At 59.2% G+C, this 26,907-nt stretch overlaps 1 protein-coding gene across 3 annotated transcripts; it reads left to right on the top strand.

Moving 5' to 3' along the window:
- On the top strand, positions 1 to 25,768 carry D2hgdh (D-2-hydroxyglutarate dehydrogenase). 3 transcript variants are annotated; one of them, XM_077791383.1, is made up of 10 exons: positions 1 to 68; positions 1,055 to 1,399; positions 6,182 to 6,239; positions 6,797 to 6,936; positions 7,610 to 7,803; positions 8,716 to 8,884; positions 10,830 to 10,973; positions 11,846 to 11,988; positions 14,290 to 14,455; positions 24,874 to 25,768. In XM_077791383.1, the coding sequence occupies exons 2-10, from the start codon at positions 1,060 to 1,062 to the stop codon at positions 25,131 to 25,133; spliced, it is 1,614 nt and encodes a 537-aa protein (XP_077647509.1). In that variant the 5' UTR covers positions 1 to 68; positions 1,055 to 1,059; the 3' UTR covers positions 25,134 to 25,768. The 3 variants fall into 3 exon arrangements, with proteins under 3 accessions (XP_077647509.1, XP_077647505.1, XP_026237768.2); XM_077791379.1 differs by having other exon boundaries at positions 14 to 68; positions 1,051 to 1,399; XM_026381983.2 differs by lacking the exon at positions 1 to 68 and adding an exon at positions 183 to 464 and having other exon boundaries at positions 1,051 to 1,399.
- Positions 25,769 to 26,907: the final 1,139 nt, after the last annotated feature.

Below are 26,907 nucleotides of genomic sequence, written 5' to 3' on the forward strand. Positions count from 1 at the left end.
CCGAGGTCGCTGGGATCGGGGGCGGGGCCTGTGCGCTCTTCCGGTGGCTAGGCTCTGAGCGGACGCAGGTGCGAGCTGACGGGAAGCGCAGAGGGGCTTTCCTGCGGGAATGTGGGGCGCGGCTGTGTGATAGTGCGAGGGGTCGCGGTCGGGGGATCCTGGGGTGTTCTTGGGTTCCCAGGCATCCTGGGGAGGGGGTCCTGGCAGCTGGGATTGCGGGTGGGCGCCACTGCCCTTTTTTTGGTAATCATGAAGCGTTTTCAAACTTGTAGCGAAACAGGTAAAACGCGGAAAAGCGCCTGTTAGCTGTTGGTGGTGCACAGTGCCGGGGCATCTACCCTTTCCCCCTGTACCTAAATTCTGGCTTTGCTCTGAGGGGAAAGGGCCTGGGAGGAGGTTAAGGGGCCAGGGTCCATGGTGCACGCCTGTAATCCCGTGGCTCCAGAGGCTGAGTCAGGAGGATGGTGAGTTCAAAGCCAGTTTCCGCCAAGGTGAGGTGCTAAGCAACTCAGTGAGACCCTGTCTCTAAAATACAGAATCGGGCTGGGGATGTGGCGCAGTGTCCAGTGCCTGGAGTTCCATCCCTGGTTCCAAAAAAATGGAGGTTAAAGTATAACACCCAGAGAAGGTGCCTGCTGCAGGTGTACATGCAGTGAATTCCCACCAGTGAATTTTGCAGGGTGGCCACGCTGGGGCCCAGGGCAGCATCCTCCCAGTGCCATGTTCCCTGCATCCCCTCCAGGCTGGTTCCGCCCCCAGACTCACCTGAGTTCTCCAGAGAGGATGTGCTGGGGGCTGCAGGGCTTCCTCATGCCACTGTGGCTGGGAGGGACTCTCCACTGCTCCAGTGTTCCCAAATTGCAGGTCCAGTCCTTTGTTTTAATTTTTAAGATTTATTTTATGTTTTATATTTTTAGTTGTGGATGGACACAATACTTTTGTTTATTTAAATAGTTTTTTTTTTTTTTTTAACATGGTGCTTGAGATCAAACCCAGTGCTCATGCTAGGCAAGTGCTCTGCCACCTCAGCCCCCATCCCTTGTTTTTCAGGCAGAAGCCATGGTGCTGTGTCGTGTGCCAAGATGGTCTGTGCGCCTCTGGGCCTCTCCAGGGTGGTGGAGGACCACGTGGACTCTCAGAGCCTTGGTGCGGCCGAAGAGGGGACCAGGGTGCCCGGGGGGAGCGTCTGGCCCCCTGGCTTGCAGAATGTTCTCCAAAGTGTCCTCCTGCCCCCCTGAGGTGATGCTGACCCAGGAGCGCTACCCTGTGCAGCGGCTGCCATTCTCTGTGGTGTCTGAGGAGGACCTGGCAGCTTTTGAGCGCATGGTCCCCGGCAGAGTTGTCACAGACCCAGAAGTACTGGAGGTGTCTAATGTGGACTGGCTGAGGACAGCCCGAGGTGAGTCAGGACCCTGGGGCAAGGCAGCCAGGAAGTGCGGGTCACTGTCGGTGCCTTTCCTGCCTCTGGAGAAGAGCCGAGCTGTGGTGCCACTGAAGTCCTCTTGTGGGTGTGTGACATCTGCAGGGCGAGAGCTGGCACGGGCCCTGGCTGGTCTGACAAGCACCTGTCTTCTCCTCTGGGGACTGCTGTGACCCAAGACCACACAGAGGTCTCAGTGCCACAGGCCAGAAGCCTGGTCAGAAGGGGTGCCGAGTCTCTGGGGCCTTCCTGCCTCTCCAGCTCCTAGCTCTCTGCAGCCTGTTTCAGCTTCCCATGGCCCCTCTGCGTCTGTGTTTCCTGCATCTGAGTGAGACCCTTGTGCTGGGTTCAGGGCCCACCTGACAGAGGTTGACCTCATCTCGGTTCTTAGTGCTTCTTTCAAGAGCCTTTCCATAGAAGGATACTCATGTAGGTTCCTGGGGACGTGGACATGTCCCTTGGGGTCCAGGTAGCCCAGCAGAGTAAGAGGCAGGGCTGCTGGCCTGGCCACTGCCTGCTTACTCCTCCCACACCTGTCCCTCGTGCATGAGGTCCCGACCCTCTTGATCACAGTGGTTCATATTCTCTTTTGAAGTGGTTCAGAGATAATGCACAGCTTGCACGCTCACACTGGTTTGTTATTATTTATTTTGGTACTGGGGATTAAATCCAGGGACACTTTACCACTGAGATATCCTGAGTCCTTTTTAGATTTTCATTTTGAGACTGGGTCTTGCTAAGTTGCCCAGGCTGGCCTTACATTTGCGATCCTCCTGCTTCAGCCTCCTAAGGCACTGGGATTACAGTTATGGCCACCACACCTGGCCTGTTGACATGATTTAAAAAGCCAACATGAGATTATTGTTGCAATAGTGAAGAGAGGTAGCAGAAAAGCAATGGACAACAGTTGAAAACAAAATGACACATTTAACCAGGAAACCCAGGTTCTCAGGCTAGCCCTGCTCCTGCAAGCTTGTGCTATGATGGGGCAGATCTTCCCAGACTATGAGAACCCGAGTGAAGTTCCAGACCACATCATGCTGAAGTATGGTGCCAAGGTCTTGGAGGCTCAGGTGGTACAGGGGCTGTGCCCTAAGGGGAGGCAGCGCACACTGAAGTCATCGGCCACTTTCCCATGCAGGAGTGCCCTTGGTGGGCACTCAGGGTTCCCCTGCCATACCCTGCCCACTGAAGAGGCAGGTGCCTGGAGGCTCAGCCATGTTGTACCCCTGCGGGAGCCCTAGGCAGCCGAAGGGTCCTCTGCACAAGGGTGCGTGCCGCCTCAGGGGTGCTGCATGGTGGAGGTTGCAAACCCCACACCAGCTGCTCCAGCCTGGGCCCTGTACCCTGCCGACACCCGGGGCCAGTAGCTGCTGTCCTGGTGGGCGAGGGGCTGTTCCCAGGGCCTCCAAAAGTGTGGATGGAGCTGTACCTGGGGCTGGGGGGCCTCCATTCGCGCACGTCTGGAAGGACACCTGGGAGTGGGAACAGGCAGCATAAAGCCTCTGTGCTCCTTGGAACCAGGGCAGTTGGAGAGGGATTGGGCTGGCCAGCAAGTCTGGAGGGCCATGAAGCCCTGTCTTCTCCTCTGAGCTGGTGGGAAGCCGCTGAGAGGCCCTGAGTGGAGAGGAGCTAGTGGGACAGGCTCTGGGGGAATCTGGGGCTTCAGAAGAAGAGTCTGGGGGCTAGGGACTGGCTGGTGGAGGCAGGAGTCGTGGTAGGTTCCATAGTGCTTGGAGGATGTGGTTCCTAGGCTTGCTGAAGGTCTGACCACCGAGGAGGAGGAGCATGGTGTAGCCGGACAGTGGAAATCCCCATTTACTGAGAGGAGGGTTCACAGGGAGCAGGTCGCTGGGGAGAACCCAGAGCTTGGGTTTGGACATGTTGCGGTGGATTTGGCCAGAGGCCCCACTGGGCTGAGGATAGACTGGAGTCCAGGGCAGGGGCCAAGCTGGGACCCCGGGTCCCACAGCTGGATGACCACAGTCAGCGGAGAGCAGGAGATGGAGCAGGCAAGGCCAAGGGGAGGAGGAGAGCTGAGGGAGTGTGCTGTGGAGGGAGGTGGTGTGTGGTGCGGCTGCTACAGGTGAGACCAGAGCCGTGGTGTCACTGGTGACGTGACAGAAGAGATGTGCTGCGGGAGCCAGTGTGGGCATGGCATCTGGGCTGGGAGGGTATGCACTTGGAGTCACGTGGAGTGGCTGTCCAGGGGGGCGGTGTGGGAGCTGGTGGGAGCAGGGAAGAGAAGTCTTCTTTTCCTCTTGAGTTTTAAGATGAGAGACTTCCAGCAGGTTAGGAGTCCATGGGAATGACCAGGAGGGGCAGGACACAGGGGTGGGGCAGGGGCAGAGGGGAGGTGGGCGGTGGGTGCAGAGGCGGGTGGTGGAGAGTCGAGTGTGCTGGGCAGGGCACACTCAGTGAAGTGAGTTGGTGATGCAGTGGGGCCGGGGGACCCAGATCTGTCGTGGTTTGGCTCTGGAACGTCCCAGATGTGTTGAAGGACGGTCCTCAGTGCATTGGTGATAGAGGTGCGGCCTTCAGGATGTGGCTGGACCTGAGGGTGCTGACCTCGGGCTGGATCAGTCCATCAGGGGATTTGTGTTTGATGCCATTATTGGGAGGGGATCGAAGCTCTAGGTGGTGGGTCTGGTTGCAGGGAGTGGGTCACTGGTGTGTGCCCTGCCATGGCCTTCTGCTGTGAGGCTCTGCCTCACCTGCCCAGAGTAGTGAGCTGGCTGATCATGGGCTGAGAACTCTGAAACATGAGCAAAATAAACCTTTCCTCCTCTGTTTTTCTCAGGCATTTGTCACTAACAGTCTATGTGGGTGAGGGGTGACTGGCAGAGGGAGGTGCGGTCAGGCATGGGTTTGGAACAAGGGTCCTGGCTCTGGCCAGGTTGGCGAGGAGTGTCAGGACCAAGCTGGAAAGTCTGCATGGTGTTTGGGGTACACCGTGCTTGGCTTAGAAGTTCCTGAGTTGTGCATCGTAAGCCCTGAGCCGCTGACTTGGGTGCTGGAGCCCTTGGTGTTGGGAGGGTTGTGTGGCTGGCCAGTAAAAGCCTCTACAGAGCTGCCTGGTGGAGCTGGGTGTCGTGGCCATGTGAGGTCCCAGCAACACAGAAGCTGAGGCTGGAGCACTTGCAGCCCATCCTGGCAACATAGAGACCCGATCTAGAAATAAAGGTAAAGGACTGAAGGTCCAGTGCAAGGGGTCCGACACCCAGCACCACAACAGACCCTCCTCCCCTCCCCCGCAAGAAAGCACAACCCAACCACAACTCCAGTATTTCAGTGTTTCAGGCCTGCAGGCCTGTGGCCTCTGCAGATGCCCAGCACTGCTGCTGCAGCGTGAAGTCAGCCATGGATCAAGACAGACATGGTGTGAGTGCGTCTGCCAACTGTGTTTGCAGAAATAGGCAGCAGGTCAGTGTTCATTGGGTGAACACTAGGCCCAAGGAGGTGACCAGGAGGGGAGCTGGGGTGCCAGGGCTGGGACAGTGGTGGGGCGCCAGCCGTGTGAGTGGTGGGATAGGCCATGGGAGGCCTGGGAGAAAGGAAGTGTGTGAGGAGCCCCGTCCTTGGGGGCTGCTGGAAAGGTGGTGGAGGCCAGAATTCAGGCCAGCCTCTGTGGCGGCTTCTAGAGGATGGGGCCCTGGCCAGGCTGATGGAAGTTGGGGAGGTGCTTCTTGGTTTTCACAAACTCCAGAGGATGGTGAAGCACCTGGGGGCTGGAGTGGTGAGAAGGTGGCCAGGGGAGAGGAGGAGGGGCCCCTTGTGGGGGCGTCCTGCTGGAAGTGTTGACTCTGCGGCTTTGGGTGTTTTCCTCCTGTGTCCTGATTCCTGCCTCCTGGCTTCTGTTCTTTCAGTGGACGGTCCTGTGTCCCCTTGTTGTATGTCTGCCTGTTTAGCGATGGACACTCCTCTGCCTGCCAGGGGCATTCTCTCGGGGGGGCACTTGTGTCCGCCTGGACCCTGATGCAGATTCTTTGGGGTTTTCTTGCCCACCCAGCCCAGGCTTTGCCAGGCAGAGTGTTCTGAGTGCACCTGCAGGAGCTCTGGTGCGGGATGGCAGCCCACCCAGCAGCAGGCGTGCGTGACAAGCAGACGCGTGCCTTCAGAGTGCAGAAGTAAGCAGGAGCCTCTTTCCAGAGCGTGGCCACGGCTTCTCCCAGGGTCTCTGCCACCTCAGAGACCCCAGAGAGGTCCAAAGGATAGGTGAAGCCCAGCCAGGCTGGGTGGCAGTGCTCGGGAGTGCCACTCTGGAGCTTAGAAGGGCTCCTACCACTGTCTCTGGGCCACAGAGAGTCACAGGGAGAAGAACCCAGGAGCTGCCCTGTGAGAGCAGGCAGCCGGACCCAGGAGTCCTGGGAGGGAGCAGGGCCAGGTGAAAGAGTAGGGTGAGTGGTTTGACGGGCAGGGACTGCCAGCCGTCGCAGTGACCGCAGGTGGGACACTTGGCGCAACTAATGCCAGCAGGTGAGAGCTCCAGGAGCAGCAGGCTGGTCTCCAAGGTCTCCCAGGACTGTGCCCTGGAGAAGCCCTCGTGGGTTCAGATTGCCTTCACTGCTGACAGAGCAGCTGGGCATGGGGAGCCCCCTGCCAGCACTCACGCCACAGCCCACTGGCCCTGCCCCTGCCCCTGTGTGTCCCCCAGGGCCTGGGCCACGAGGACCAGGGAGTGCCTGTGGGGAACGCCCTTTGGGATGTGCTGGGTGCCTGGGAACTGCTGTCCTTTGTGCTGGCTACCCACCTCTGTCCTAGGCTGTAGCAAGGTGCTGCTGCGACCCCAGACGTCGGAGGAGGTGTCCCGCATCCTCAGGTAACAGATGGGCTGGTGTTCTCCTGGTGGCAGAGGTGCTGTCACATGTGTCAGGCAGGGTCACTTGGGGACTTTCATGTTGCAGTTTGAACTGGCCCCATGCTCCTGCCCCTCAGGTTGACTTGATGTGCATGGACAGATGGCCCTGGGGGTAGGAGCGCCCGTTCCTCTGCTTCCTACCCCTGGGAGCCCTGGCTTCGGGCTTTGCCAAGTAGGCCTGGTTGTGGAGGAGCAGCCATCGATAACTCTGAGGTCCCAGGGGTGGGGAGTAGACAGCACATGGGAGGCAGGGCTGGAGTGGCGGGCTGAGGGTGCCTGCAGACCTGCAAGTGTGGGGCTGGCCAGGCGCCTAGGACTGTCTTTCCCTGCAGGCACATGGCCAGTCAGGACCCCTCTGCCTGTGTGCTTGCCTACAGCATGCTGGGAGGAGGGTGGCCAGCAGGTGGAGGGAGGGCCTTGAGGATCAGCTTTGGGGGCATACTTGCATGTAGCCTGTCCCTTGTGGGCAGTACTGGGAGCAGAGATGCTGGCCCCATGCCCCTCCTGTGCTTTCCCAGGTACTGCCACGAGAGGAACCTGGCCGTGACCCCACAGGGTGGGAACACAGGTTTGGTGGGGGGCAGTGTCCCTGTCTTTGATGAAATCATCCTGTCCACTGCCCTCATGAACCAGGTCACCAGCTTCAACAGTGTGTCTGGTAAGCCACGTGGCCCTCGGTGGTGGGGAGTGTGTGTGTACGTGTCCCCGACTGGGGAGGGACCAGCAGTGGTGCACGGCTACCACCTGGGCCCTCTGGGTGGGTCTGCCACGGGGTAGCTTGGATGCCTGGTATGATGTGAGCTTGTCACTCTGGTCCTTTTGGACCCTGGCACTTTCTGGGCATGATGGCCTTTCTGGAGGGTGGTGAGGTGTGGTTCTAGGAGTGACATGGACCTGGGGTCTGCTCTGGGGCACTTGTCAGGGTCATCTCTGTGCTGGCCACACCTGTGACTAGGGTCTTGAGGCATGCTTCCTCCCACCACCAGTCCAGATGTTATTGGTCCTGGGGCAGAGTCACCTGCCCAGGGGGGAGGACTGCTGCTATGTGACAGTTTTCTCAGCCCTGAGTGTGTGTGTGTGTGTGTGTGTGTGTGTGTGTGTGTGTGAGAGAGAGAGAGAGAGAGAGAGAGAGAGAGAGAGAGAGGGAGGGAGGGCAGGGGGAGTTCCCCAGCATTTCTGCAGTCACAGAGAGGCCTTGGAGTCTGGGAGAGGCGGGCCAGAGGTCTCTTGCTCTGCCTGGCTGTGAGTGGCCAGCTGTGGGCTAGCCCAGCAGTGGAACTCTTGCTGGCCTGGGAGCCGGAGCCCAGGGTGGCCCTGCTTGCTCTCTGCAGGAATCCTGACCTGCCAGGCAGGGTGTGTGCTGGAGGGACTGAGCCGGTATGTGCAGGAGCAGGACTTCGTCATGCCGCTGGACTTGGGAGCCAAGGGCAGCTGCCACATTGGGGGCAATGTGGCTACCAATGCCGGCGGCCTGCGGTTTCTGCGATACGGCTCCCTGCGTGGGACTGTGCTGGGCCTGGAAGTGGTGAGCTGGGGCCAGCAGTGTGGGACCCCACCCCAGGTGTCCTGGCTCCCCCTGGGCTCTTCTCAGGCCTGGGCAGAGGTGCTGGTGCACAAGGCCACCTGAAGCTGGCAGCCACATTGCATATCAGAGAGCCCATCTTAACAGTCCTTGGCTCAGGCCCCTTGGGGACCTGCAGGTTGCCACAACCATGGAGCTGAGGGGCCCCTACTCTGGCTTCCTGCATGACACCAGGTTACCGCCTCCTAGTCTACCTGACTAGCCCTGGGATGCTGCCTGGGCCAATCTCCCAGGAGTCAGAGCGTGAAGAATGGTCAGCCCAGGCCAGCCAGCAGAGCCACAGGGACCCTGCCCTGTCCTCTGGTGCCCTGTGGCTTCTGGAGGGCAGGCTCTCTGCTCTGTCTCCCAGGTTGACACCGGCTCCTGGCTGTGTGTTCTGGGGCTGTGTAGTATTTGATGCATGTTAGCTCCTGAGCTCTGGCACTGCATCCGTGAGACTCTGTCTTCTGGCACAGCCAGCAGGATTCAGGCAGCTCTCCGTACAGGGCCCTGGGGTCCCCAGGTCCCTGTCCCCATAGTTGTGCCTCCTGTCCTGTTTCAGGCGACCACTGCAGCTGGGCAGTCAGCGTCTTTGCTGTGTGGTGATGGGAGGCTGGGCTCTGGCTCCACTTGGGAAGAACTCTTTCCTCACAGGGCTTGGGTGGTCCATCCTTGTCTCACCTAGGCCCATTTTGCTCTTTAACGGCTGAGGCTGGGGCAGTGGGGCTCAGGAGTGGCTACCTTTTCTGGATGCCCTGAGATAAGATTGGCTCTCCTTGTGTAATGGCCAGAGAAGGGGAGGAGGATGGAGCTGCAGACCAGTCACTTGTTGGGAGATGGTCAGTGTGTGAAGGCTGGCTTCTCTCTCCTCCCTAGGTGCTGGCTGATGGCACTGTCCTGGATTGCCTGACCTCCCTGAGGAAGGACAACACAGGCTATGACCTGAAGCAGCTGTTCATTGGGTCGGAGGGCACCCTGGGGGTCATCACCGCCGTGTCCATCTTGTGCCCGCCCAGGCCCCAGGCTGTGAATGTGGCTTTTCTTGGTAGGCATCTCGCCCTGCTTGTCAAGCTGGGGGGGCAGTTCTGGCCCATGCTGCTCAGGCTGGATCCCTTGGCCAGGTTGTTAGTGCAAGGACGGGGACAAAGGAGCACCAGGGTTGGGTCCGGCCTTCCTTCTGGAAGCCTTGCTCTGCCTCTGGTGATGGAATGGAGGTGCTGGGCTCCTGTACCCCTGTGCTGGGGCTGAAGTGGCATGTGGGGTGAGGTTCTTAGGGGATGCCTTCCTCTCTCAGCGTGGGAAAGTTGGCAACCTCCTGTGAGGGAAGAAACCATCTTTTCCCATTCTGTGCACCAGCAGCACACCTCAAGTGTCCCCCAGGGGCCCCGGGCCTCAGCCGGCCCCACTTCCTGTCACACCATCTGGATTGGCAGCTACCCGGCATGGCTTTGTTGCCTGCTGGACCACAGTCCTCTGGAGAGCACCTACCAGGTGGCCTGCTGGGAGTTTAGGACTCCCGCAGAGGCCCATTTGCCTCTCCTCAGAGAGGCTCTTGTCCTGTGTCTGATTCTGCCACCTTTTTCTGAATCCGCCCTGGTGGTCTCCATGACCTCGTGGGCACTCTCTTGCTCCCTGGCTGCTGCATTAGGCATTCCACCTGGGTCTCGTCCTGCAGGTCTGTCCTGGCACTTCCTGGGCTGCCCTGTGCCTTGGGTGCATCTGAACTGCCTGCACTCCCTTGCTCCTGAGACTCACAGGTGTCCAGCGGCAGCCTGGCCCTTGCTTCCTCCATCTACTGACAGTGCCGCTCACCAGCTGCTGGCTCTGTTGTGCGGGGAGGCAGGACCTTCTCTCTGTGCTCTTACCTGGGCCACCTTCTCTTTTCCGTTGGTCTTCTGAGGTCTTTGCTGTGTTGTGCCTATCTCTTCACCTCTGCAGTTGTTGAACCTCTCAGGCCTGTGGCTTTGGAAATTTGTGGCCATCTCTCCTGAAGGGCAGCCGGTGTGGTCCTCTCCTTTGGGGGAGGAGGTGGGCATAGCAGGGAACCTCCCAGCCTGTCCTCATGTCTTGACCTGCCTGCCCTCGGTGTCTGCTTGTCTCCTGTGCTTGATCCAGCTCACTGATGCCGCTTCCGCTGCCTTTAAAGTGATGTCAGACTTTCCAGATGGCCTCTGCCCCCGGCTGAGCATCAGATGTGATCATTATAGTTTTTATGCTAGAAGTCTTATCACTTCTACAAACGTGTGCTGTTGCATTCCATAGTTTCCTGCACATCTCAGGTGTGTTCGACTTCTGTGTTTCTGTCTTTGAGCACAGAGAACTTTTTTTTTTAGCCATGTTTCATGATTGGACAGTTGACACTCTCTCTGAGTGTGTGGGGACTGTTTTTAGTGTCTGGTCTCTTCTGGTTCTTGGTTGTGGTACTCTGCATCCTCATGTGCGCAGCTCCCAGAAAGGACTGCTTGTGGGGTCCCTGGAAGCCAGGGGTGGAGTAGCCTTTGCTGAGAGGACTGGCCCTTGCTTCTTCCAGGTGGCATGGGTCATTCCTGAGGCCTGGGCACATGCTCGCCTCCATAGGGTCGAAGCTGTTACCTCCCTCCTGTCCGCTTGCTTCCTTTCTGCCTCCACACTTGGTGGCCAGCTGATGGTGGTTCCCCATGTCCTGGGTGAGTTCCTGGGAGTGGATGGTCATGTTCAGAAACAGCTGTTTCCAGGTGTCCCTGCTTGGCATGGCTTGTGGCTCTTCAGGACAAGTCCCTCGGATTCCACCACTGTCCTGAATGCTGCATGGTGGTTCTCAGGCATTTTCTGTCTAGATCTGGACACTGGTAGTGACCTTGAGATGTCCATGTTGGCCAGCTTGCCAGGTGTTTCCTGGAGTCAAATCTTGCCGGTTCATGGCATTGCTACTTGAAGGGAGACCTGGCCAGACTGTGGGGTGGCTCTTCAGACTGGCACTGCATGCCTCTGATGCACTGTGACCCTTGCAGGCTGCCCTGGCTTTGCAGAGGTTCTGCAGACCTTCAGCACCTGCAGGAGGATGCTGGGGGAGATCCTGTCTGCGTTCGAGTTCATGGATGCCGAGTGCATGCAGCTGGTCCAGCAGCATCTCCACCTGGCCAGCCCAGTGCAAGGTACTGGCCCTGTGTAGCTAGGTAGCACCTACCCTGTTCCTCTTGTGCCATGGGACAGGCTGTGGATGGACAGAGGGTCCCTGAGCAGGGAAGGGGCTCTGGACAGAGTGCAATGTGGCTGTGGTACGTCCTGTGTGAGCCAACTGTCCTTCACACTGGTGTTCTCTCTGTAGTAGCATGAACTTGTGATGTCATTCTGGAAGAAATATTAATGTAGTTTTAAGGGAGAGATGTTACTCAGTAAATTATCATTTATTAATTTCAATAAATGCAGAGCAAAATCCACAGTAGCCTTGACAAAACTCCAAACTGGAAATTTTTCTCCATAAATAATGCAAAATGGAACCTTTTGGTTTTTCTTTTTTTGTACCATGGATTGAAGCAGGGGTGCTTAACCATTGAGCAACACCCTCAGCCCTTTTTATTTTTTATTTTGAGACAGGGTGTCACTAAGTTGCTGAGGATGGCTTTGAACTCGCAACCCTCCTGCCTCAGCCCCCCAAGCTGCTGGGATGACAGGCCTGGCCACCACTCCTACCTAGCTGAACCTTCTGGAAGCCCACACAGCAGGCCCTTGTGAGGGAGTGCACGTGCCTCTGTGCAGTGGCCAAGGGTTGAGGCCCTCAGGGGTGTTCACTGCAACAGCCTTCCGTGGGGTGCTGGGGTTGGGAGTCGAAGGGCTGTGCTAAGAGCGTGAGTCCTCCTGCAGCACGGCGGCTGAGGGGGGAGCTTCTGGCTGTGGCCTGGAACCTCGGGACCTCGGCCTGTCCAGAGAGCTGCTGTCCCTGGGAGGCTGGGCCTTGGCCTGCAGTGGCCCTGACTGGCGGCGATGGCCTGGGCCCTGCTCATTCTGTGTCTCTGCTTCCTCCCAGAGAGCGCCTTCTACCTCCTGGTCGAGACCTCTGGCTCCAGCACAGGGCATGACGCCGAGAAGCTGGGCTGCTTTCTGGAGCAGGTGCTGGGCTCAGGCCTGGTGACTGACGGCACCGTGGCCACAGACGAGAGCAAAGCCCAGGTGCTGATGCCCTCCTGCCGTCTCTGTGCAGGGCCTGGAAACGGCCTCTCAGTAGATGAGGGGTGGAGCCGAGATGTGACTGGGCTCTGGGTGTGGGTGGCAGAGCCTCTTGGTGTCTAGGTCATCCTCATCACTGTTTAAATCTCACTCCTCGGCTGCAGGGTGAGCAGTACTGTGTGGCCAGCACCAGGAGCTGGTGGTGCAGTTGCCAGTGGGTCAGTGGCAGCTCTGGGTGGACTGCCTTCCTAGGGACAGGCAGGAAGAGCTGTGGGTCCTGGGAAGGAGTGTCTGGAGGAAGAGGTTCTGCTCTTGCCAGAAACCTTCACCCTGGAGGGCAGAGGAAGGAGAAAGAGGAGGGCCCAGTGGGAGCCATGGGACCCTCCCTAGGACCCTGGCCATGGGGATTCCTTGTCTGTGTGAGTGGCCAGCAGGGGACAGAAGGTGTGTCAGGGCTCTGGGGCCGGGTCAGGGTCTCCTGCTGTGGGATGGGGCTTTGGCCAGGTGAGAAGAGCTCCTTATGAAGACTCTCTGCAGCTAGCTGCTGTGTCTCCTAAAGCTCTGCAGGGCACCCACAGGCTGCCTTTAGCCGTGAGCCCCCTGGGGTGAGCCTGCTCTCCATGGCCTCTGCCCTTGCTGGCTTCAGCTCCATGACCCCTCCTCTCAGGTGGTGATTCTGCCCTTGGGGAAGAGGGAGGCCGGAGTTCTGAGCAGGGGGCTGGCTGGCCGCCTGCTGGCCCAGGACTGCAAGTCCCTCTGCACCCGCCAGGAGTCTCTGGGTGCCCCTGTGACCCCTGGCTGGCTGGGCAGATGCTGTGGCCAGAGCTCTCCTTTCCCTCTGGTCATGAGCTCCACTTGACGTGCCCCTCACTGGGGCCTGGCCATAGCACCTGCCTTCCAGGCTCTGAGAGAGGAGGATCAGGGGCTGCAGGCTGCTGGCCTGAGGTGGCATGAGCCAGCAGAGGGCCTCTCTGGGGAGGGCAGCAGATGGAGGCACCCACAGGCCTGCATGACCGGCCCACCAGTTTCCTTGGACGCTGGCCCCCAGCCCTCCTCATCCTGGTCCAGTCTAGGTTGATGCCCGAGCCAGGCTGGTGATGCCGGAGCAGCGAGTTCTAGTTCCTGCATGTTCTAGAATGTTCCAGGGGTGGAGGGCCTGGAGCCGAGGGGTAGGGGTGGCAGACAGGGAGAGCAGATGTTGTGGCTGCTGGGATGAGCAGAGGGTGTCCTGGTGAAGGAGCCTGAGGGCCATAGTGTCCATGAGGACCCTCCTGAGGGCTGGACTTGCGGAGGTGGGGCTAGAGGAGTTGGTCAAGAGCTGAGGTGGGACTCAGGGTGGGTGTTTGGTGGAATTGTTGGCTTTTCAGCATTGAAAGTTCTGATCTTTCTGAGACTTCACTTGATATGTGCCCCGAAGTTGTGGGTCTCTCCGGCCAGCACAGATAGGGGTCAGGGTCTGGGGATGGTTCAGGGCCTGCTGGCCTGGTGGCTCCAGATTTCCAATCGCAGGAGAAAACCAAGAAGGCCACCAGGTGACTGGGTTCTGGGTGTGGGTACAAGAGCCTCTTGAGAATTGAAGGGATATTTGTGGATGGGCGACCCCACAGCCCCCGCCCATGCCCACCCTGGGTTATCCCCCATCAGCCCCAGCCCATGCCCACCCCAGGGTACCCCCCCAGCTCTGGCCCATCCCCACCCTGGGGCTGGAGGCACCCCGGCCCATGCCTACCCCGTGCTGCCCCCCAGCCCCTGGTCCATGCCCAACCCAGGGCGCTCCCCCCGCCCCGGCCAGTGCCCTCCCCCTGGCACCCCCACCAGCCCCTGGCCCATGCCCACCCTGGGGCACTCCCTCAGCCCCGGCCCATGCCCACCCTGGAGTGCTCTGCCTGCTCCACCTCAGCTTCTGTGTTCCAGCCGCCAGTGCTCCACCCCTCCCATCCCTACCCCACCCACAGGTCCCTTCAGCAGCTCTGGACCTGAAGCTGGGTCCCTCTATGGCACTGCCTACCCCTTCATGCCCCATCCCTGCCCCCACCTGGATTCCAGCGTCCCTGGCCCCATGCAGCAGCCCTGCCCAGCTGCTTGTCCCTGGGAGCTATGTCTGCTGCTCTCCCCTTCTGGAAGGACCCTGGGCATCTCGAAGCCTAGGGTCCCTTGGTGCTTAGTCCTGCTGTGGATGAGCCTGTGGCTGGTCCTGGGTCATGGTCCCGATGCCTGTACCTCCGGGAATGTGGGACTTGCTAACTGTGCTGGGCACAGGGGCCCAGCCGAGCCCTGTCTTGACAGCTCCTTCTCTCGCCCTAGGCGCTGTGGGCCCTGCGGGAGAGGATAACGGAGGCACTGAGCCGGGATGGCTATGTGTACAAGTATGACGTGTCCCTCCCCGTGGAGCGACTCTACGACCTGGTGACTGACCTGCGTGCCCGCCTTGGCTCACAAGCCAGGCATGTGGTGGGCTATGGCCACCTGGGTGAGTGGCTGTGAACCATGTGGATAGCTGTGGCCATCTCTGCAGCTGAGTGCCTTGTATTGGGCTTCATGATGCTGGAGAGGCCCAGTGAGGAGGCCCCAAGTGGTCATTCCTCTTGGCCATTCTGGAAAAGAAGGCTGTGTGCACTAGTAATGGTGGAGTGCATGGCCCAGCCTGCTGAGACCCAGACTGCTGGATGCAGGGAGGAGGACACAGACCTACTTCTGGGTCTCAGCATGGCCCAGCCTGCTGAGACCCAGACTGCTGGATGCAGGGAGGAGGACACAGACCTACTTAGGGCCCAGGCTAGGGTCCTGTAGGGCTCCTCCCGCCCCCCCTGACCCTTGCAGCATGACGAGTTGCCCAGTGCCAGCTTTGGTGGGCTTTGGGAGCAGGAAATAGCCCATTCTCTGGACTCCTACAGCCTTCAGTGCCTGGTGCTAGCTAGAAGCCAGTTTGCAGGGAGGCAGGGCAGTGGGATCTGCTTCTGCTGGCTCCTGCCTTCCTTGAGGTCTCAAAGGTGAGGTGCTGGTGCGGCCTGTGGAGAGGGGTGAGGGCCCAGTGCACACGGCACAGCTCTGAGGGGTGGCCCATGGTTCTCCATGGTCAAGGAGCGCAGCCCTAGGGGCCAGGTTTGGGATGGGGCAGGTGGCACATACCTAGACTCAGGATAGCCTATGTTCAGAGCCCAGGCACTCCCGACCTGGCCTCAGGTGGGACTGCTAGTGATGACGTGTGGCCCGGGGCTCTGGTTTTTGCTTTTATTTGAGGGCTCTTATTTTTGCTGATGGATCAATTTTATCGTGGGTTGAACTTTCCCTTTCTTTGGGAATCGGTTTTGGTGAATCTCTCCCTGAGAAACTTGCCCACGTCTGATAGAATTCCGGTTCCCTGTTCCGAGAACTGCTCAGGACCCTCTCGATTCCTTGGTGTTGGTCGCTGGGCCTTTGGGTGCTGCTAGGCTAGCTGTCCCTTCCTGGCCGAGGACGCTGACTTCCTGTGGCCCTCCTTTCTGCCAACCCTCTGTCGTGTTCTTTCCTCTTTCGCTTGAGCTTCATCAGGTCCCTTTTCTAGCCGTAAAGAGAAGGGCCTGCTCACGGGTCGTGGCCCTGTTCCTTCCGTGGGGTTAGATAGAATTCCTGAGTAGGTCCCCCCACAGTTGGGCTGTGTTTAGCATTTCTGTTCATTTCTTTGTCAGGAATAGCCTAATCCCAGAAGTGCCCAGTGAGGACACTGCTGTCACTTCAGCAGATGGCTGGCTCTGGGACCTGTGTGGCATTGCACAAGTGACAGTGGCTTCCTGGGCTGTGGTGACGGGAGCCCACCTGCTGGCCGCCCTTCCCTCTTCTTCCGCCTCTGCCCCATGCGGGAGCGTGGGTGACGGTCCTCTGTCCCTTCCTCTCCTAGCTGCACAGACTGGGCCTGGCCTCGCTGTCTGACGGCTTCCCTGCAGCAGGGCTGGGTGGCTGGGGCTGGCTGGTGTTTGGGGCCTACTCTGGCCACCCTCTGGGCCAGATGCCTGCTGTCTCCATTCCCAGGTTTTCTTTGCCCCACGTGAGGCAGAAATGTGCTTCTGTATTTCCAGACGTCAGGTGGTTTTTAGCTATTTCAAAGGCTGTCAAGCCAGTGCCCCAGCTCACAAGTGTAACCCAGATTTAAGACCAGCCTGGGAAGCTCAGCAAGACCCTTTCTCAAAATAAAAAATAAAAGGACCATGGATGTGGCTTAGTGGGAGAGCACCCTGGGTTCCATCCCCAGCACCAGAAACCCTGACTTGCTGTCGCTGGCCTGGGAGCCAGGAACTGGCTGGGTCGTGCCCAGGCAGGTGGGGGCAGCCTGGGGGACTGTTTAATCAGCACTTGGAAGGAGGTGCCCTCTACAGCGGGTGGGTCAGCTGGCTCAGACCCGGCAGATTTCCATATCATCAGAGATGGGTGGGGTCTCTGCCCCCCCCCCCAGGTACCCACCCACCTCTCTGCATCAGGAAGCAGGCTCTGAGGAGGGGGGCGGACACTGTGGCCTGGGCCTGTGCGTTGGGCCTTTTGTGCCCACGGCCTCGGCCCCCTGCCCTCAGCATCTGCCACTGCAGCCCCCAGTCCTTCTCCTTGGGCTGGGAATCTGCCAGAGACTTTGATTGAAGATGTTTTCCAGCCAGTGGCCAGCGGCTGTCCCCAGGGCTGAGGTGGTGTGCTGGGATCAGGGTGTGGGCTCCTCTTGCCCTCCTGGGCCTTCTGTGCCCCTCGTTCTCTTCCTCTAGCTCGGGACCCTCTGATTCCTCTTCTCCATCTAGTTCTGCATTTTACTGCTGGGGGCTGCATATGGCCTGACCTCGGCGGAGGCCTGGGATGGTGGACCACTGTGGGCATCCCAGCTGACAGGCTCCCTCTGGGACACCCCTGGTCCCTACCTGTGGTTCTCTCCTGGTCCTTACCTGTGTCTTACCCCTGGTCCCTCCCTCTGGTTCACCATGGCCCTCCCTCTGGTTCACTCCCAGTCCCACCCTCTGGCTCACCCCTGGTCCCTCCTTTGGTTCACCCCAATCCCTACCTCGGGTTCACCCCCTGGGGCCCTCCCTCTGGTTCACCCCCCAGTCCCTCCCTCTGGTTGACCCCTGGCCTCTGCCTCTGGTTCGCACCCCAGTCACTCCCTTGGTTGACCACCAGTCCTTCCCTCTGGTACACCTGTGGTGAATCCCTGTGTCTCACCCCTTCCTCCTCTATGGGATCACCTGGTCCCTCCTGTGTCTCACCCCTTCCTCCTCTATGGGATCACCTGGTCCCTCCTGTGTCTCACCCCTTCCTCCTCTATGGGATCACCTGGTCCCTCCTGTGTCTCACCCCTTCCTCCTCTATGAGATCACCTGGTCCCTCCTGTGTCTCACCCCTTCCTCCTCTATGGGATCACCTGGTCCCTCCTGTGTCTCACCCCTTCCTCCTCTATGGGATCACCTGGTCCCTCCTGTGTCTCACCCCTTCCTCCTCTATGGGATCACCTGGTCCCTCCTGTGTCTCACCCCTTCCTCCTCTATGGGATCACCTGGTCCCTCCTGTGTCTCACCCCTTCCTCCTCTATGGGATCACCTGGTCCCTCCTGTGTCTCACCCCTTCCTCCTCTATGGGATCACCTGGTCCCTCCTGTGTCTCACCCCTTCCTCCTCTATGGGATCACCTGGTCCCTCCTGTGTCTCACCCCTTCCTCCTCTATGAGATCACCTGGTCCCTCCTGTGTCTCACCCCTTCCTCCTCTATGAGATCACCTGGTTCCTCCTGTGTCTCACCCCCTTCCTCCTCTATGGGATCACCTGGTTCCTCCTGTGTCTCACCCCTTCCTCCTCTATGGGATCACCTGGTCCCTCCTGTGTCTCACCCCTTCCTCCTCTATGGGATCACCTGGACCCTCCTGTGTCTAACCCCTTCCTCCTCTATGGGATCACCTGGTCCCTCCTGTGTCTCACCCCTTCCTCCTCTATGGGATCACCTGGTCCCTCCTGTGTCTCACCCCTTCCTCCTCTATGGGATCACCTGGTCCCTCTGTGTCTCACCCCTTCCTCCTCTGTGGGATCACCTGGTCCCTCCTGTGTCTCACCTCTTCCTCCTCTATAGGATCACTTGGTCCCTCCTGTGTCTCACCCCCTTCTCCTCTATGGGATCACCTGGTCCCTCCTGTGTCTCACCTCTTCCTCCTCTATAGGATCACTTGGTCCCTCCTGTGTCTCACCCCTTCCTCCTCTATGGGATCACCTGGTCCCACCTGTGTCTCACCCCTTCCTCCTCTATGAGATCACCTGGTCCCTCCTGTGTCTCACCTCTTTCTTCTCTATGGGATCACCTGGTCCCTCCTGTGTCTCACCCCTTCCTCCTCTGTGGGATCACCTGGTCCCTCCTGTGTCTCACCCCTTTCTCCCTTATGGGATCACCTGGTCCCTCCTGTGTCTCACCCCTTCCTCCTCTATGGGATCACCTGGTCCCTCCTGTGTCTCACCCCTTCCTCCTCTATGGGATCACCTGGTTACTCCTGTGTCTCACCCCCTTCTCCTCTATGGGATCACCTGGTCCCTCCTGTGTCTCACCCCCTTCTTCCTCTATGGGATCACCTGGTCCCTCCTGTGTCTCACCCCTTCCTCCTCTATGGGATCACCTGGTCCCTCCTGTGTCTCACCCCTTTCTCCCTTATGGGATCACCTGGTCCCTCCTGTGTCTCACCCCTTCCTCCTCTATGGGATCACCTGGTCCCTCCTGTGTCTCACCTCTTCCTCCTCTATGAGATCACCTGGTCCCTCCTGTGTCTCACCCCTTCCTCCTCTGTGGGATCACCTGGTCCCTCCTGTGTCTCACCCCTTCCTCCTCTATGGGATCACCTGGTCCCTCCTGTGTCTCACCCCCTTCTCCTCTATGGGATCACCTGGTCCCTCCTGTGTCTCACCCCTTCCTCCTCTATGGGATCACCTGGTCCCTCCTGTGTCTCACCCCCTTCTCCTCTATGAGATCACCTGGTCCCTCCTGTGTGTCCCCTCTTCCTCCTCTATGGTATCACCTGGTCCCTCCTGTGTCTCACCCCTTCCTCCTCTATGGGATCACCTGGTCCCTCCTGTGTCTCACCCCTTCCTCCTCTATGGGATCACCTGGTCCCTCCTGTGTCTCACCCCCTTCTCCTCTATGGGATCACCTGGTCCCTCCTGTGTCTCACCCCTTCCTCCTCTATGGGATCACCTGGTCCCTCCTGTGTCTCACCCCTTCCTCCTCTATGGGATCACCTGGTCCCTCCTGTGTCTCACCCCCTTCTCCTCTATGGGATCACCTGGTCCCTCCTGTGTCTCACCCCTTCCTCCTCTATGGGATCACCTGGTCCCTCCTGTGTCTCACCCCTTCCTCCTCTATGGGATCACCTGGTCCCTCCTGTGTCTCACCCCCTTCTCCTCTATGAGATCACCTGGTCCCTCCTGTGTGTCCCCTCTTCCTCCTCTATGGTATCACCTGGTCCCTCCTGTGTCTCACCCCTTCCTCCTCTATGGGATCACCTGGTCCCTCCTGTGTCTCACCCCTTCCTCCTCTATGGGATCACCTGGTTACTCCTGTGTCTGACCCCCTTCTCCTCTATGGGATCACCTGGTCCCTCCTGTGTCTCACCCCCTTCCTCCTCTATGGGATCACCTGGTCCCTCCTGTGTCTCACCCCCTTCTTCCTCTATGGGATCACCTGGTCCCTCCTGTGTCTCACCCCTTCCTCCTCTATGGGATCACCTGGTCCCTCCTGTGTCTCACCCCTTTCTCCCTTATGGGATCACCTGGTCCCTCCTGTGTCTCACCCCTTCCTCCTCTATGGGATCACCTTGTCCCTCCTGTGTCTCACCTCTTCCTCCTCTATGAGATCACCTGGTCCCTCCTGTGTCTCACCCCTTCCTCCTCTATGGGATCACCTGGTCCCTCCTGTGTCTCACCCCTTCCTCCTCTATGGGATCACCTGGTCCCTCCTGTGTCTCACCCCTTTCTCCCTTATGGGATCACCTGGTCCCTCCTGTGTCTCACCCCTTCCTCCTCTATGGGATCACCTTGTCCCTCCTGTGTCTCACCCCCTTCCTCCTCTATGAGATCACCTGGTCCCTCCTGTGTCTCACCCCTTCCTCCTCTATGGGATCACCTGGTCCCTCCTGTGTCTCACCCCTTCCTCCTGTATGGGATCACCTGGTCCCTCCTGTGTCTCACCCCTTCCTCCTCTATGGGATCACCTGGTCCCTCCTGTGTCTCACCCCCTTCCTCCTCTATGAGATCACCTGGTCCCTCCTGTGTCTCACCCCTTCCTCCTCTATAGGATCACCTGGTCCCTCCTGTGTCTCACCCCTTCCTCCTGTATGGGATCACCTGGTCCCTCCTGTGTCTCACTCCATGCTACCTTTCTGTGGTTCAGTCTCTGTTGTTCTTCACTTGACCTTTTCTCATTCTTCAAGGATTTTTGGACTTGTACAGTGTGAGGATGTGATCAGTTTGGTCTCTGTGCATTGTGCCCACTGCTCTGGAACCCTACCCTCAGGCCTCCTACCTGCAGCCTGTGGTCCCTCAGACCCTGACTCCTGTGTGGGAGCACGTTTGATCTTTCTGCTGAGTTAGCCACAGGGTCCCGTCTGCTGTTCAGCCTTGACTGGGCTTTTGGGAGGGTATTGATTGTGCCCAGGTACTGCCCTGGTCATCTGGGTGTCTGCTTTTGTGGCTTTCTGAGCAAGGACAGGAAGGATGTGGTTTGGTCTTGGTAGCGCCTGACTCTGTGCCAGGATTGGAAGCAGTACCTCAGAGTTGTCAAATTTCATCAGTGGTTGGGTGCTGGTGAAGTGCTGCATCAGGTGTGAGTGCCAGGTCGGGAGCCCCTCCATCTCCTCCAGCTCAGCTCAGGGTCTCTTGGGCCACAGGGCTCCTGTGGATGTGCTTGTGAGTACATGTTCCCAATTCCCACCCCCTAGTCTACAGGTCCCTCTAGTCCCTCCTGCCCCCTTCCCACACCCTAGTCTACAGGTCCTCCTAGTCCCTCCTGCCCTCTGCCCACACCTTAGTCTACCAGTCCTCCTAGTCCCTCCTGCCCTCTGCCCACACCCTAGTCTACAGGTCCTCCTAGTCCCTCCTGCCCTCTGCCCACACCCTAGTCTACAGGTCCTCCTAGTCCCTCCTGCCCTCTGCCCACACCCTAGTCTACAGGTCCTCCTAGTCCCTCCTGCCCTCTGCCCACACTTTAGTCTACAGGTCCCTCTAGTCCCTCCTTCCCCCTGCCCACACCCTAGTCTACAGGTCCTCCTAGTCCCTCCTGCCCTCTGCCCACACCTTAGTCTACCAGTCCTCCTAGTCCCTTCTGCCCCCTGCCCACACCCTAGTCTACAGGTCCTCCTAGTCCCTCCTGCCCTCTGCCCACACCCTAGTCTACAGGTCCTCCTAGTCCCTCATACCCTCTGCCCACACCTTAGTCTACAGGTCCTCTTAGTCCCTCCATCCCTCTGCCCACACCCTAGTCTACAGGTCCTCCTAGTCCCTCATACCCTCTGCCCACACCCTAGTCTACAGGTCCTCCTAGTCCCTCCATCCCTCTGCCCACACTTTAGTCTACAGGTCCTCCTAGTCGCTCCTGCACTCTGCCCACACCTTAGTCTACAGGTCCTCCTAGTCCCTCCTGCCCTCTGCCCACACCATAGTCTACAGGTTCTCCTAGTCCCTCCTGCCCTCTGCCCACACCTTAGTCTACAGGTCCTCCTAGTCCCTCCATCCCTCTGCCCACCCCCTAGTCTACAGGTCCTCCTAGTCCCTCCTGCCCTCAGTCCACACCCTAGTCTACAGGTCCTCCTAGTCCCTCCTGCCCTCTGCCCACACCCTAGTCTACAGGTCCTCCTAGTCCCTCCATCCCTCTGCCCACACTTTAGTCTACAGGTCCTCCTAGTCGCTCCTGCACTCTGCCCACACCTTAGTCTACAGGTCCTCCTAGTCCCTCCTGCCCTCTGCCCACACCCTAGTCTACAGGTCCTCCTAGTCCCTCCTGCCCTCTGCCCACACCCTAGTCTACAGGTCCTCCTAGTCCCTCCTGCCCTCTGCCCACACCCTAGTCTACAGGTCCTCCTAGTCCCTCATACCCTCTGCCCACACCTTAGTCTACAGGTCCTCTTAGTCCCTCCATCCCTCTGCCCACACCCTAGTCTACAGGTCCTCCTAGTCCCTCATACCCTCTGCCCACACCCTAGTCTACAGGTCCTCCTAGTCCCTCCATCCCTCTGCCCACACTTTAGTCTACAGGTCCTCCTAGTCGCTCCTGCACTCTGCCCACACCTTAGTCTACAGGTCCTCCTAGTCCCTCCTGCCCTCTGCCCACACCCTAGTCTACAGGTCCTCCTAGTCCCTCCTGCCCTCTGCCCACACCCTAGTCTACAGGTCCTCCTAGTCCCTCCTGCCCTCTGCCCACACCTTAGTCTACAGGTCCTCCTAGTCCCTCCATCCCTCTGCCCACCCCCTAGTCTACAGGTCCTCCTAGTCCCTCCTGCCCTCAGTCCACACCCTAGTCTACAGGTCCTCCTAGTCCCTCCTGCCCTCTGCCCACACCCTAGTCTACAGGTCCTCCTAGTCCCTCCATCCCTCTGCCCACACTTTAGTCTACAGGTCCTCCTAGTCGCTCCTGCACTCTGCCCACACCTTAGTCTACAGGTCCTCCTAGTCCCTCCTGCCCTCTGCCCACACCCTAGTCTACAGGTCCTCCTAGTCCCTCCTGCCCTCTGCCCACACCCTAGTCTACAGGTCCTCCTAGTCCCTCCTGCCCTCTGCCCACTCCTTAGTCTACAGGTCCTCCTAGTCCCTCCTGCCCTCTGCCCACACCCTAGTCTACAGGTCCTCCTAGTCCCTCCTGCCCTCTGCCCATACCCTAGTCTACAGGTCTTCCTAGTCCCTCCTGCCCTCTGCCCACACCCTAGTCTACAGGTCCTCCTTGTCCCTCCATCCCTCTGCCCACACCTTAGTCTACAGGTCCTCCTAGTCCCTCCTGCTCTCTGCCCTCACCTTAGTCTACAGGTCCTCCTAGTCCCTCCTGCCCTCTGCCCACACCCTAGTCTACAGGTCCTCCTAGTCCCTCCTGCCCTCTGCCCACACCTTAGTCTACAGGTCCTCCTAGTCCCTCCTGCTCTCAGCCCACACCCTAGTCTACAGGTCCTCCTAGTCCCTCCTGCCCTCTGCCCACACCCTAGTCTACAGGTCCTCCTAGTCCCTCCATCCCTCTGCGCACACGTTAGTCTACAGGTCCACCTAGTCCCTCCTGCCCTCTGCCCACACCCTAGTCTACAGGTCCTCCTAGTCCCTCCTGCCCTCTGCCCACACCATAGTCTACAGGTCCTCCTAGTCCCTCCTGCCCTCTGCCCACACCTTAGTCTACAGGTCCTCCTAGTCCCTCCTGCCCTCTGCCCACACCATAGTCTACAGGTCCTCCTAGTCCCTCCTGCCCTCTGCCCACACCTTAGTCTACAGGTCCTCCTAGTCCCTCCTGCCCTCTGCCCACACTTTAGTCTACAGGTCCTCCTAGTCCCTCCTGCCCTCTGCCCACACCCTAGTCTACAGGTCCTCCTAGTCCCTCCTGCCCTCTGCCCACACCCTAGTCTACAGTCCTCCTAGTCCCTCCTGCCCTCTGCCCACACCCTAGTCTACAGGTCCTCCTAGTCCCTCCTGCCCTCTGCCCACACCCTAGTCTACAGGTCCTCCTAGTCGCTCCTGCCCTCTGCCCACACCTTAGTCTACAGGTCCTCCTAGTCCCTCTATCCCTCTGCCCACACCCTAGTCTACAGGTCCTCCTAGTCCCTCCTGCCCTCTGCCCACACCCTAGTCTACAGGTCCTCCTAGTCCCTCCTGCCCTCTGCCCACACCCTAGTCTACAGGTCCTCCTAGTCGCTCCTGCACTCTGCCCACACCTTAGTCTACAGGTCCTCCTAGTCCCTCTATCCCTCTGCCCACACCCTAGTCTACAGGTCCTCCTAGTCCCTCCTGCCCTCTGCCCACACCCTAGTCTACAGGTCCTCCTAGTCCCTCCTGCCCTCTCCCCACACCTTAGTCTACAGGTCCTCCTAGTCCCTCCTGCCCTCTGCCCACACCCTAGTCTACAGGTTCTCAAGTTTCTCCTGCCTTTTCTTCACACCAGAGTCTACAGGTCCTTCCTGCACTTCCCCGACTGTCCTCCGGTCCTGCATGCCGTCTCCCTACATCAAGTCTGGTTGTGCTGTGCTAGCTGAATCTCAGTTTGCTGGGTAGCTCTACTGTGGCTTCATGTCCCCTATGTCATGCCTTCTTTTCATCTGTGACTATTCTTGCGAGGCCTTCTACCTCCTCTCCGTCTGTTGTGGTGACCCTGGCCTCTGTGACTTCTGCCATTGACAAGGGTGACCTCGTCTCCGATCTTCTTGTGCAGCCCCAGATGGTAGGCCTGTGGGCCTTACTTAGTTCAGGGTCCTGGGTCCTAGCATGCGGGCCCAGGGCCAGGCAGCGGAGGGGGCTCGCTGAGCAGGGAAGGACATGCAGAGGAACTGGCCCTGGCTGGGTGCCCTCAGACGAGACCCTGCTGGGGATGGCCAGGTGGACCTTCCTGCCCCCATCACTGTGGTCAGGCCCTGAGGATCTGCATGGCGGCTCTGGCTGGGACTCGTAGACATTCTTGTCTGGAAATGGAAGCCACATGGTCTCCTCAGGGGTGGCCACATGGGTGGAAGGATCATTTGGGAGATGAATGCGTGGAAATGAGAGCCCTGAAGCCCAGGGCACCGTGGCCACTCTGTCACCCAGAACTGTGACAGCCACTCTCCTGGGCGGTCACTGGCAGGAGTGGTACTACTTGGGGGGATGCAGAAGCCCTCTGGGAGAGGGCTCTTTGGGCAGTGTCTGGGGTCCCCTGTCCAGGCTGACTGCATATCCTTGTCCTCAGGGGATGGTAACCTGCACCTGAACGTGACGGTGGATGCCTTCAGCACAGCGCTGCTGGACACCCTGGAGCCCTACGTGTATGCCTGGACGGCAGGGCAGCGGGGCAGTATCAGTGCTGAGCACGGCCTGGGCTTCAGGAAGAGGGACGCCCTTGGTTACAGCAAGCCGCCTCATGCTGTGCAGCTCATGCAGCAGCTCAAGGCCCTGCTGGACCCCAAGGGCATACTGAACCCCTACAAGATGCTGCCCACCCAGGCCTGACGGGGCCCTACTGTGGTGTGCAGCCAGGAAAGACCACCCCCTGCTGGAGAGATCAGGAACCAATTCTGGGTTAAGGGTGCAGGACTCCCGGGCAGGCCGCTCCTCGCCGCTCGCTGCTCTGTGGAGTGAGCAGAGCAGATGGAGCTGCTAGGGTCTGCTGACCCTTTTGCCTGCTGCCAGCTTGTCCTAAACAGGCCAGGTGTGTGGGCGGATGTCCTGCTCCATGGCCAGTCCCCCTGGCTCCAGCTGGCCTGCTCTAGCCCTTGTGGAGTGTGCCCATAGCGGCCGTGGGCAGGGCTGACGAGCCCCGAGGAACCACATTACCATGATGACCTGGAGTGCTGGGTGCTGGGTGGACCTGCCATGGGGTGGAGCAGGCCTGGGACTGGTGACGAGGTCATTCTTTTCCAGAAGGCCTCGGGCTGGAGATGCCTCACCTGGCTCTGCTTCTCAGGCAGTGTTGGGGCTGAGGGGCCTGGCACAGAGGTGCGCTCTCGAGGAGACTCCTGCGGTCCTGACTCTGCAGCTGGCTGACCTGTGGTCCCTGGGCAGTGTGGGAGGTTGGACACATACTGTCTTCTTCTGTCTGTTGTGAATCTCCAGTGAAAAGTGAAATAATCACATCCTTCTCCTTGGTTCTGTTGTATGGAGTGCACCACCTGGATGTCAGGTGCCAGTGGGACCCAGGGCCTGCCTCTGCCTGCCAGCCATCAAGAGTGGCCATCCACTGAGCCCCACTGTCCACTCCTGTGGGAGCTGAGCCCCTGGGGTCCTGTGTGGCCCTCACAATGGGCCCAAGTGAGCTGGATCTGAGAGCCCCTCCCCTGCCCTGAGGGGGTCTAGGCCCCGGGGGAAGCTGCTCTGAGGAGGACACACCCTGCTGCCCCTCAGAGGCCTCCTGTTGGCCAGGGTCTTCTGGCTGTTGGCAGTTCATGTCGTGGAAGAGGTGGGTGTCCTCTCTGGTCTTGGGTCCAGCACACAAGTCAGGGGTCAGTTTCCAGCCCTTTGAGCCTTTTTGCAGGCCAGCAGGTGGCATGTCAGGATACCTGGGTGGCTGCTTGAGCTCCAGGGGCCCCAACTTGCCAGCTCAGTCTTCTGTGACTGGCCATGTCCTACCCTCCTGGCTGGGTCTGCATAGACATCCCTGGGCATGCTGCATGGGACAGGCCCTGAATGAAGCCCTGGCATCTGCCCTTTTGAGCTCATTGACAGCTCCCCACTCAGCCTCTGGCCCTCGGGATAGAGGTGGGCTCTGCCCCAGGTCTTGTGGCTGTTGCTGAACAGGCATTTGGGCAGGTGTAGGCCAGAATGGGTCACCAATACCACCGATCCTGGGAGCCCCATCCACCCAGCCCTGCCCTGCAGAGCTGCTGCCCCCAGGGCAGCTCCAGGTCTTTCTGCCTATTTGTGTGGATATCTCACAACTAGCTGGCCCAGTCAGGGTCCCACTGTCCTCAGACTTGGGGTCTGTCACCTGCCAGGCGGGGCTCACTAACCGGCCCTGGTCTGCATGCTGACCTCTGTTGTCAGCAGAGGCTGTGTGTCTGGCTGAAGCCAGGGCTCAGAGGCCCTCCCAGAGACTTGGGCTCAGCACAGGGCTGTAGTGTCACAGTCTGTCTGGATACCTTCTGCCCTCGGGAGGACACTGGTGCCTGCCAAGGTGAGGGATGGGTGTTGGAAGCCGACCTCTGGATGTGGGTGGAGTGTGGGCCTTGGAGTGTTGGAGGAGGAAGGTCCTGAGGCTGCTCTGAGCAGTGACTGTGGGGCCCAGAGT

The sequence above is a fragment of the Urocitellus parryii genome, chromosome 1, assembly GCF_045843805.1.
Source record: "Urocitellus parryii isolate mUroPar1 chromosome 1, mUroPar1.hap1, whole genome shotgun sequence".
Lineage (NCBI taxonomy): Eukaryota > Metazoa > Chordata > Mammalia > Rodentia > Sciuridae > Urocitellus > Urocitellus parryii.